Source organism: Mercurialis annua, linkage group LG8, assembly GCF_937616625.2.
Source record: "Mercurialis annua linkage group LG8, ddMerAnnu1.2, whole genome shotgun sequence".
In the NCBI taxonomy this organism is placed as follows: domain Eukaryota; kingdom Viridiplantae; phylum Streptophyta; class Magnoliopsida; order Malpighiales; family Euphorbiaceae; genus Mercurialis; species Mercurialis annua.
This window is the reverse complement of record NC_065577.1, coordinates 8,797,689-8,810,266: the sequence shown is the minus strand read 5'-3', so window position 1 is coordinate 8,810,266 and position 12,578 is coordinate 8,797,689. Positions and strand designations below refer to the sequence as shown.

Sequence of the window (12,578 nt, the reverse complement as noted above, 5' to 3'; positions counted from 1 at the left end):
CATCTTAATTCTTAAAATTTATACGTATTGTAATTTATGATTTTTTTAGTTCAATTTATGTTTTTCAACATTATTTTTAATCGTAGTTTCAATTATAATTAGTTTCAATTTCAGTTTTTCAATTACAAATCTCTCTTTCAATTTTAAACAGTATCTATAGATTGTTTAAGAATTTAAGTTTTTTTTCGGTCCTTTGAAAACTGTCAGAGTCGCTTGATTTTAATTTCAGAATTTGTAATTTGAAGTGTAATTTTATGGCACGCTCACACACCACTAACCATTTTCTAAAAAATTCACAAGAAACAAACACATTTGGTTGTTTTCTAAACCGTAAGTTCATTAACTTTTTTTTAAGAAAAGAATCAGTCAAAATGACAGAACGACATGTCATTTAAACTTTTTTTACCAAACGACATGCACTTTGGCTCATTATGTTTTTTAAAATAAAATTATTCAATCATTTCTAAAAGGCTTAATAACAAAAAAAAACCCCACCTTTTAGCCTTTTTTTAGTTGCACTCTGACGTTGTAATTTTGCTAGTTGCACACTAATTCGCACCTTTGGGTTTCAATTCACCCTCAAATCAAATTGGACTCTTTTTCACTCGGGAAAAATTCATAAAAACCCTTATAAAATACTCGTTTGAACTTTTTTCCACACAAAAAGTTAAAAATGGATGATTTATTTTAAGTTTTTCCAAATGGAAAAGAAATCAATTTAGTACTTGAGGGTGGAATTGAAAATCAAAGGTGCGAATTAGGGTGCAGCTGACAAAATTACAACGTCAGGGTGCATTTGAAAAGGGGTTAAAAGGTGGGATTTTTTTTGGTGATTAACCTTTCTAAAATAACTATGTAAAATTGAATTAAATTCAAATTTAAGATAAGTAATTAATTATACTTAAACTAACATAAGTTTATTTAATATATTAGGCTATTAATCAATTGTGCCATCTGAATTTAGCTTCTCATATCACAAAATCCCCTAAACTAAAAAATATTATGAAATGAAAATAGCATTGCGCATGACTATAGGATATGAAGGGATTAGATATATTACTATATATGAAGGCAGAGGCAGAGGCACATGCAAAATAGAAATTACTATAAGCTTGAATAACAAGTGAAGGCATACTCACACTTTAAGAGATTAAAATCTTTTAAGGGACACATATTGAGCCCCACTAATAATGTGGTGGCGTTAAATTTCTAACTACTAACAATTGAGATTCTAGCAGTCAATTTAGATATGAGGAAAAAAAGGGAAAAAAGATCATTTATGCTCTTAATGTTTGCCTCCAGGATCAAGTAAGCCTTCAACGTCCGAAAAAGTTCAAATATGCCCCCAACGTTTTGAAAATGAACAATCAGGCCCTCCAATTTTGACAATTAGGCCCCCAACGTTTCATTTATAAGTCAAAATGGGGGTCTGGTTGTTCTTTTTTAAGATGTTGGGGGCATATGTGAACTTTTCTAAATGTTGAGGGCTTGCTTAATCTTTGAGGTAAACGTTAGGGACATAAATGACTTTTTTCTAAAAAAAAAAAACATGTGAAGTAGAATAAAGGTTCTTACATGCTGCTAACAGCTACAGACAGAGACACTGTTCAAAGTTTATGAGTTCTATGTTATTGGGTATTGAGTCCCATTGTTCAACCACTTTCTTCTTGTCTTTTGTTTCCAAAGAGAATTTTTGTCTTAACTCATAAATTCTTTGTTTATGGACTTGGTGAATGTGTTATTTTAACTTTTATTTTGTAAGTCCAGCTTCATTATTTGAAAATTTTGCTGGGATGTCTCTAAAGATCATTAAAAAAATTATCGGGTAAAAAGTACATTTTCTATTTCTTTTATCCATTTAATTAAAATTTTATGTATTAAAAAACATGTTTTAATTTAAAATCCTAAATTTAAATATTAATATAATTCTATTAGTTAATACATATTTCGTTAATAGAATCAGAGCTAATTATTATGAAAAAGGTAAATTTGAAAAATAATAATTAAAAGGCCAAACCTCCAAAAAATTCAAAATTTTTGCGATTTTTGTTATTTATGACCAAAACTTTCAAAATTAGCCAATATAATCCGTTTTTACATATTATGTTTCTTTTATAGCCATTTGTTGAACCGGCTCGGTTTTTTTATTGTGATTAAACCTTTTATTATGACACAAAACGCAAATGTTTGGTGTTTTTTATGATTAAATCTTTTTTAATCTTGTATATATGGTTGTCAATGTCATGTTGAAAAAAAATCGGGTTGATTCAAATTTGGCTATAAAATAAACATAATATGCAAAAACGGGTTATATTTGCTAATTTTGAAAAATTTAATCATAACTGAAAAAAAAACGAAAAGATTTGGTATTTTTAGAGATTTTGGCCTAATTAAAAATCGTCTTAATATTTAAAAAAGGGCAAATTATTATAGAAATACATTTGCTAGCGAGGGTCTAGCCTTGACAAGCAAAGGCTTGTGCACCAAGAAGCCGTGAATCCAAACTTCTCCTCTGCGGTTTTACTAACTACTACTAACATTTAACACTTCAAACTATAATGCACAGATCTGTGTTTAATTTAAAAAATAAATAAATTATAGACATACATTTGGTTAATGGATAAGAAAAATACCGAAATATATATGTTTTGAAAATACACACATAAAAACCACAAACTTAAAATATTTTTTAAAACTAAAATACTAAAATGAAATTTGATATTCATCATAGATTTCACAACACTATCTCTATTGAATCAAATCTCAATAGGTTAAAAAAGATTAATTATTATGTCCCACGAATTTAGATATGAATTATTTATTTTCTTTGATCTTCCTCAAAACATTTTAGGAGTCCCTCTAATTATTATGTTTCGAGATCAAATAAACTCATTTTAATTTTTTAGATCAATTAAACACAAAACTTGTATTTTCGGAGTCCAATAAATTCATTTTAACTTTTGGATCAACTAAACTTCCAAATTTGCGTTTAAGGGTCAAATAAGTTCACATTTTGAAGTACATAATTTTAGAGTTACTTTACCTAAATTGAGAGAGCTTTGGATCCAATTGACCTAATAGTTAAAATGGATTATTTGACCCTGAAAATATAAGTTTTGGATCTAACTGTCCTACAAAGTTAAAATTGACTTATTTAATTCCGAAACATAAATTTGAGGGCCTCGTTAGCCCTTTGCTCAAAGTAAATGAGACAAAATGGAACTTCATAAGAAAGCTGTGTTTGGTAACATTCTATTGATGACCCTTGGATTTTAAGCAGAGTGCCTTTAAGAATGTCTAATTCTTTTGTGGTCCAATTTCCACCCTGTCTTCAACCTCCACAAGTAAGTTCTTGTGAAGGACATTAATTGCTTCATAATGTTTTTCTATATGCTCTTTCTTTTCTTTTCCAGTAGATAGTTGTGTATTTACCACCAATCAATATTTTTGATACACTCAATAAATACATTACATCTAACTTTTTAACAAAAAGAATTAATTTAAGGGAATAAAAAATGAAAGCTAAAATGAAAAATGTATAAATAAAAATATTAATTAGAACAGAGCATACAAAAGATTTTATCAATTAAATTAGAACATATAAATTTCAAATATCAAATATAATAAATAATTTTTTTTATATAAAAATTTAGGATTAGAACATCATTTTTCATATCACAACCCTAATCCTAAAATTAATGAGCAGATTCGATGTCAACATCTTTCATAAAAGTGTGCAAAACTAAACTCAAAAACAAAAATACATCGATAAATTTGGTTCAGTTTTATATCATAAAAATATTAATATTTTGATTTAGTCGATTTAAGTTTTAGCATACACAGAGCCAGACCAAAAAATTGTCCAGTTTGCTTGTTTGGTGTAAGAAAAATTCTAATTCTCTAAAATTTTAATTCAATTTGATGTTTTGAATATAAATAATTTAATTCAATTATATTTGATTGAATCGAATGGACGCTCCTAATTTTACGTATCATAGTCCATTTCTTTGACCAAAAAGATGTGGAAGCTATCATCACACACCTATGGGGACTTTTTTTTGGCACCAGGCAATCAAGGGAAAAATAACTAGCTTTCAAGTAAAAGTAAAAAAGGTAGCAATTACAAAGAGAAAAAGGAAAGAGTTAAATAATGAAAGTGTAAAGATTAAAAAGAAAAATTAAAAAGTGAAAGAAGATATTAAATAAAGTTTGGAATATGTCTCCCACAAGCGTTCCTCCTCCCTAATTATTAAAAAAAAATAGGTTTGGAATATATGACATGTGAAATTCCAAAATGCAGTTGGCCTACACTACGTACAGAGGAAAGCCAAGTCTTAATCTCAGTTCGGTGCATATGTGATTAATCTAATGCTATGACTGACCAATGTATCATAACAACCACATTTGGTACTCATAAAATAAGAATTGAATAATTAAAATTGCTGAATCAAGAAATCATGTTTGAGTGATGCACAATCTTTTATATCATTAAGTTGGTTTACAATTAGTTGTCATCCAAAGCAAAGTTTTGAGGGAGGTGATACGGTGAGTCCGGACTTGTGCCGGAAATTCATCGTTTCATCACCCGCATGCTTTTTTTTTATATATATATATATATATATATATATATTTATTTTGCATATATTTTAATTAATTGCTCCGTTTGTGGAGACTTGTTTGTATTTTGGAGTGCTTTATGACATAAATTTTGTTATAAGAGCATCTTACATATTCGATTAAGATTTTATCGCTTTTAGACTATCATCTGTTCTGATTCTTGATAAATCTTATTTTATAAAAATTTCATGATTTGTTTAAGATTCTTATGATGGTTCCGACTTTTTTTATTGCAAATTTATATTGGTTTCAACAATTTTTGCGATGATTCAAGTTTCGAGCTGTATATTTCTTGAACAATCAGACTTGTATTCAACTCCAGCGCAATTCTTTAATTCATATTTTTAAAGGTTTTACGACAGAATTGTGATCAAATCACTTATGATTGTAATATAGCCACTTTTTCTTTGTCAAATTTAGAGGTTTATCTTCCTTCTTATAGTATAACTGTTTTTGTTTTAAAGTTAATACAAAAATATCTATGTTTGATTTAAAAAAAAAAGTTGTAAACACGCTACATTTCATATCAATAGGTTTTGAATTCGAGTCACCAGTAAAATCCAATAATCTTTTTATTTATACTAATAAATACCAAAATATTCCATGAAAATGACATTTAGACGATTAATGTTTACTAGCAATTCAAACTTGAAGGAGAATAATAATAATAATAATGTACAATTAGTCATAATTTAACAAGAAGACAAACTCACTAAAAATAAGGTACCATGTGGCTGTCATCAGTTTTCAAACTAGTATTGGAAATGTTTACCTGTCATTCTGCTCCTTTGGCTATTGAAGAACAGATGACAAACAATTTCTTGCAATTAAAATTGTGAACTTGAACAAACATTCTTCAATTCTTAAATCAATAAAGGGTCATTTCACCCCTTCAACTTGGCACACTATATTAAAAGAGTTACAAGTTCGTAATTTTGAACAATAATACGCGTAATTTGTCCTTGTCAATTTTAAGTCAGTTTACACCTTTGATCATTAAGACTGACTTCACTTTGACGTCGGATTAGGGCGTAAACTGATTAAAATTGTCAAGTTGTAGGCTTTTGTTTTGTCTAAAATTACGAACCTGGATTCTTTTAGTCTCGTGCCAAGTTGAAGGAGCAAAATGAGCCTTCGTTGAAGGCGCAAAATGAGCCTTCGTTGAAGGAGCAAAATTCAACATTCAACCAAACTTTAGTTGATAAAAAGTTATCACATTCAAAAAAAAGTTAGATATCACTTTGCATTTTGAAGTACATTTATTCATAAGCAATTCTGTAATATACAAAACCTTTGCATATCAAAGATGTAAATAAATGAAAGGAATCAACAAAACAGACTATAAAGGGGACATCAGCAATGTGCCCTTCATCTACATACAATTAACATTTCAAGAATAACTGAAAATCAACAAATCAATGTAATTCACAAGCTAAGAGAAGCTTACAAGCCCGAGCTTTGCTCCGTTGTCAAAGTTGCTTCACTCATTTTTACAATCTCACCACATTCTTGAGTACTAAAACTCGAACCAGCAACTGCGTCATCCTGCTTCGGAAACAATTCTGTACCGTTCCCAGCAGATTGGTTTCTTCTCATTTGAAAGAGACCTTTATCACTAATACAAGCCTTTGATAGTGGTAACTTTTTTATATTATATCTTCCGCTACCAAATCTCGAGCTAAAAGTCCGATTTCCAGACTTGATGTTAGATTCAACCGCAGTCTCTGCTTCTGCACTCGCCATGAGATCCATCAAATTGCTCCGAAACCCTAAATCCGAATAAACTCTCCGCGAATCCTTCACGGATTGCACGCCATCCAAATTCTCGTCACCTACACCCTCCGGTCTAACACCGAATTGGGTATTTCTCATCTCAACGGGACGTCCCATTGTCTCAACCATCATACAAGGATTGTTAAATCCATTCCATGAATGAAGAGGAACCAATTTACTCAATGCACTTAACCAATGAGCCACTTCTTTCATTGCAGGCCTCCTCTCCCTACAAGACCTAACACATTTACTACCAATCAAAGCCAATTGCTTTCTAATCATAGGATCCTTAAGAGGAGCAATTCTAGGATCATAAATAGCACTAAGTTTCCCTTTCTTAACAAGAGGAATTGCCCAATCCACAATTGAAGGAGGGGAATGCCCTACATCTATAGCTTTTCTCCCACTTATAATCTCCAACAACAAAATCCCAAAACTAAAAACATCAGTCTTGGTACTCAAATTATCAGGAGTCACATAACATGGATCAAGATAACCGATCGTACCGGCCGGCGGAGTCGACTTAAGCCTATAATCATCATCTATACCACCACACCTCAATGCTAAACCAAAATCACCCAATCTAGCATTAAAATTCCTATCAATCAACACATTAGCAGACTTAACATCTCTATGAATTACATTTTGTGAGTGTAAAGTGTCAATAGCTTTAGCAATTTGTAAAGCTAATCTAACTCTCCTACCCCAATTGGGTGGTCTAGAATTGGAATGAAGAACATCATAAAGAGTACCATTACTCATAAACTCAACAACAAGTAACCTATCTTTAGTGTCATTAGCAAACCCTAGTAAATTTACCAATCTTGGGCTATGAATCTTGGACAAAATCTCCATTTCATTGTCAACTTCTTGCCCAATTTCAAGCCCTTTTGAGGGTTTCTTGATAGCTACATGGCGCCCACGTATGACTGCCTTGTAAACACATCCATGGCTGCCTTTACCCAGCAATTTCTGATCAGAGAAGCCATTGGTGGCTGCTTCAAGATCACTGTAATGAAACTGCTGGATCTTGATTGGTTTTTCTTGTGAAACTGATGTGGAGGTAGCAATGGCTGAGTCTGCCTTGCAAGAGAGATAACCCATTAAAAAAGATCCAATCTTTCTGGTGTTTTAAGTTAAATTTATGAAATGGGTATCTAAAATCTTTAATTATATAAAGAATTGAATGGTTTTTAAAAATTTGAAGATTTGTCTGCTACATGAACAGAACAGAGAAGAAGATAAGTTAATTGGGTTGACAAAGAATTGATAGTGTGACAAAATTTGTGGCAGATGATAGAGAGAAAATGGAGGATAGAGTAAAAGTAGTGTTTGGGTAAGGGAAAAGGAGCCCACCAAATTGGAATCCCAATGCTAAATTTATGCCTAAAATAAGGCTTAATTTTACTACTATATACTAAACTATGTTCCAAAGTCTTTCTTCATTTTTCTTGTGTCTTCTACTTGTAGTCATTTTGTACTAACTCATAGAATTCCCTCCATATTTATTGTTATAATTTTATTCAACTTCTTTAATTTCAAAAATTAAGTTTGAACATTTATTTATAGATTTAAGTAGTAATTTATCTCCTCAACTTGAACAACTAACAAATAAATCAATTTCGTGGATAAACTAATTACGAATTTAGTGATTACGAATAATTAACTCCATTTTGATAAGTTCCATCAATTTGCAAACTAATTGTCCCTTAAATTGCAATTTATCATCTCAACCAGTAAGTTTAAAATGAAATTAATTATCCATAATCACTAAAAATTAATTTATATATTAATCGCCCTTACTTACAAGTTGAGAGGATAAATTGCTACTTAAATATTTATTTATAAGGTGTGTACTAATTGAAGCAAATTGAAAATCTAATATATAAAACATTCAGTTTTTTAATTTGATTTAATTTGAGACTGTTTGAAATTGTTTTTAGAAATTGTTTTAAATTGTTTGAAATCTTTGTAGACTGTTGGAAACTGTTTGTTTGAAACTATTGTTCTTAGAACTGTTTGAAATTGTTTTTAGAAGTCTCTATAAATTGTTTGAAACATTTATAAAATATTTGAAATTTTTTGAAACTGTTTTCTAATAAAGGTTGTAAATTGCGATTTTAAAAATTGTCTAGAACTGTTTGAAATCTTTATAAACCGTTTGTACCTTTGTAAACTGTTTGAAATCTTTATAAACCGTTTGTACCTTTGTAAACTGTTTGAAACTGTTTTTTTAAAATTGTTTAAAACTTTTATAAATTGTTTGAAACCATTATATAAACTTTTTTTAGAAGGGATAATGTCAAAAAAATCACGAACTTTATATGTTTTTTCATTTTAATCACGCAGTTTAAAATTTGTCATTTTCATACATGAACCAACACTTTTTTCCAAATTTATACACGGTGCTGAGGTGTTACGCTTCCATTGGTGTAATTCGCTGAGGTGTAGGTTACTTTACACCAATGAATGAGTGCCACCTTAGAGCCGTGTATGAATTTGGAAAAAAAGTGGTAGTTCGTGTATGAAAATGACAAAATTTAAACTGCGTGATTAAAATGAAAAACTTGTAAAGTTTGTGATTTTTTTGACATAACACTTTTTTAAATGATAATAAAACTGTGTTTTATAAACTTTTAAAACCGTATGAAACTGTATGAAATGAGAATAAATAAATTAATAACTTAATTTTTTTTTGGAAAAATTATGATAGTTGGACTTGAATTCGAAGTAAAATTTGAAACAATTTGATTACGAATTATAAATTCGAGCGGATCAGGAACTAAATTTGACAACATAAAATAAATTTTTAAGAAGTGATGATACAATTAGCAAAATCAATCTATTTAATTGTTATTAGCTGGAATTTTGAATTTATTTGTTAAATTTTTAGTTATTTTATTTAGATGAACTGAAAGAAAAAGAAAGAAGAAGAAAAAGACGAAAAAGAAGAAGACGGAATATAAATCCAAAACGGCAAAATATGAAAATAAAAGAGTAGAGGAAACCCTGTAATTAGCCAAAATATTTTGTAAATTGTATATTTGTATCTTTTATAATTGTAATGTAATCGACTTGTTTAATGTCATAATTATATTTCAATTTTTGAAAGGTTTTTACAATTATGTTCAAATTTTTAAGTTTTATTCTTTTTTAAGTTCAAATATTTTTGTCTTTTATCAATTGTGACTAAAACTCTCATAGGAACTCTTTTTAAAAGTTAGATAATATTTTAAAAATTTGATAGCAATTGATAAAACACAAAAATATTTGAATTTAAAAATAAAATATAAGTTTCTAAGCGCAATTTCACAAACTTTTCAAATTGAAATATAATTATAAAAATTGAAAAATATATGGCAATTGATAAACAATTATAAATGTTTGGTTTTAAAAGTAATTTTTCCTACACACCTCTAAACACCTATTGTTTTTGTTTAAAGTGGCAAGAGGCCGGAGATATGGGTGGTGATATAAGTTAATGTGATAGTGATTTTTCATTATTATTGGTGATGTAATAAAACAAGGTCCTTTGTTTTAGATTTTGTCCCTATTTAGTACCCTTTCAATGAGTTAGGGTTTGGCCCAACTATTTATTACTTTGTACTACAAAAAAAACATTTATGATGCTTCATACAACTTATTGAGAAATCAATCATTCACAAAATGACAATTCAAAGAATTTAAAAGGTTAACTTAGTTTTAATTCAATCAAGGGATGGGCCAAGGTTAAAGTTAAACACTCAATTTTACCATAATTATACTAATAATTTAAAGAATTAAAATAGAAAACTATAGTATTATAATAATTAAATTAATCAACCATGAAAATCATAAATATCCTATAAAAATTTAAATTTATCTTTTTGACAAATTTTAATAAATATTATGACATAAAATTCCAAATTTAAAATCTTCATAAATTTTTATAAATCTAAAATTTCATAATAATTTTTTGACCTTTTTATTATTCTGTAGGTGGTTTTTTCTTTTCTTACAAGAATATTCACCAAAGGCTTTAAACCCATCATATATCGACTATAAAATGTTCAAATATGAATTCTTACGACAAACTAATAAGACATAAGCCATGATGATATATATAATTATAAAACACTAATAATATGTAATTTTTTTTATCGCAAATGCTTATAACTTATTGTATATATAATATTGTACAACCATTGCATCAAATAAACACTCAACAAACAGAGATTGAGATTCTCAACTTTAGTAATCTTAGTTTATTTTAAAATTATAATCAGATTACAATAAGTTATTTTAATTTACATTTAATTTATTTCGGTTAATTTAGTCAATTCAAAAATTTTATATTAAAAATTGAACCTAACTTAATTATCCTAAATTTGATTTGTTTTAATTATAGTCAAATTAAATTAACTGAAAATTAAATCAAACTAATTTTTTATTTGATTCGATTAATTAATTTAATCTATACCCGAATATTGTATACAAACTACACCCTATTTTCGTTTCAAATGGCTAGAGAAGATATATGGGTGGTAACAAGTTAATGTGATAATGATTTTTCAATAGAATGGGTGATGTAAAACAAGGTCCTTTGTCTTAGATTTTGTCCCTATTTAGTAGCTTTTGCCCTTTCAATGAGTTGTGTTTTAGCCCAACTAGTTGTTCTTTTGTACAACTAAAAATTTATGACGCTTTTTTTCAAAAAATAAAATAAAATTATGACGCTTATTGAGCAATCAATCATTCACAAAATGACAAATCAAAGAAGTTAACAAGGATAACTAGTTTTAAGTTTCATTCATTCACGGGATGGGATAAGGTTAAACACTAAATTTTACCAAAATTATACTAATAATTAAAGCAACGAAATGGAAAACTATTTATAAGTAGGCATTAAGATTGAAGGTTTGAAAGTAGGTATAAATTGAAAATAGAAAAATGATTGCATAAATAATTGCATACCCTAATGGGAAAAAAAAGCAAAAGATTGTATAAATATTGAATTATCAGATTTTTCGCTTTTAAATATTATTAAAAATAAAAATAAAAATAAAAAATTTGAGAGCAATTTTTTTTAATGAATAAAAGCTTTATTAAAGCCACAAGATGTGGCAAAAACCTCAACTCAAGAGTTTACGTCACTTAAAATTACGACTCCGAAAAAGGAGAAAACAAACTAAGAGAAAAAGATACTATAAGGGTTTCTATACAAATCTAAACCGGAATAAGTAAAAGAAGGATGTTTATATTTTTAATAGAAACTAACACACTGCAAACAATAAAATTAAAACTAAATAATCCAATAATAGATAAAAAGAACTAAAAATAAAAAAAAATTAATAAAGGATCATCTTGCTTGAAAATTGTTTTTCTAAAAAGAACTAAAAGTAAAGAGAATCTCAACTCCGGATCATCTTGCTCGGAAATTGCTCTTTCTCACTTTTCATAAATTTTATTTTACTGATCTCTTTGAAATTTCTTTAGAAAGTTTATTTGAAATTTTTTCTGGCGTGTCTTGTTTTTTCTTTGAAACTATTGTCCAATATTTTTGTTCTTGTATATTATTTGAAAAAAATCTAGCAAACTATCATTTAGTAGAAAACCATAGAGAGCAAACATACGATTTATTGAACTGTGGCAATTATTTCATAGAACAAATAACAGAAACATTAAGACTAAGTTTATCTGCAAGCAAGGGCCATTAAGTTCAATCTTCCAATAAAAATTTCCGCATAAATCTCTTTCTTCTACGTCTTAGGCGTAGATAAAAATTTATACGTTTTTTGAGCATGCAGAAGGTGTATGCCTTGGTCGTCGTCTTTGAACTTGCAGTGCACTGTAAGATCTACATCTTTTTCGACGTTGTTTGTTATAAAAACATGCCTTAAGTCTGGGAGATGCAATGGCTAATTGTATTTGACAAAGAAGCATGAGATAATATTGTTTAATGCTAGTAAAAGAACTCATGTTTAATTAGTTTATATTTTTCTTGTATTTTAACTATTGAGATTTATAGATTCGTCAGATGAAGGGAAAAATTAAGCATATGACCTTGAAAGGTAACTAATAATTGTGTTTCTTCAATTAGTATTATATGTTTTTGGTAATTAACAAAATTGGGGTTTAATGTAATCTAATGGTAGAACCATGCTACATGCTCATAATAATTAAAGTACATAGACTTAATCTAATTGTAG

At 28.5% G+C, this 12,578-nt stretch overlaps 1 protein-coding gene across 1 annotated transcript; it reads right to left on the bottom strand.

Moving 5' to 3' along the window:
• Nucleotides 1–5,857: 5,857 nt before the first annotated feature.
• LOC126660649 (serine/threonine-protein kinase-like protein At3g51990) lies at nucleotides 5,858–7,749 on the bottom strand. The gene has a single exon (XM_050354229.2). It carries the CDS (start codon nucleotides 7,492–7,494, stop codon nucleotides 6,061–6,063), a length of 1,434 nt encoding a protein of 477 aa, XP_050210186.1. The 5' UTR covers nucleotides 7,495–7,749; the 3' UTR covers nucleotides 5,858–6,060.
• Nucleotides 7,750–12,578: the final 4,829 nt, after the last annotated feature.

Bases quoted from the DNA above. Each gene is read 5' to 3' on its own strand.
- LOC126660649 (XM_050354229.2), bottom strand. From the start codon at position 7,494: ATGGGTTATCTCTCTTGCAAGGCAGACTCAGCCATTGCTACCTCCACA.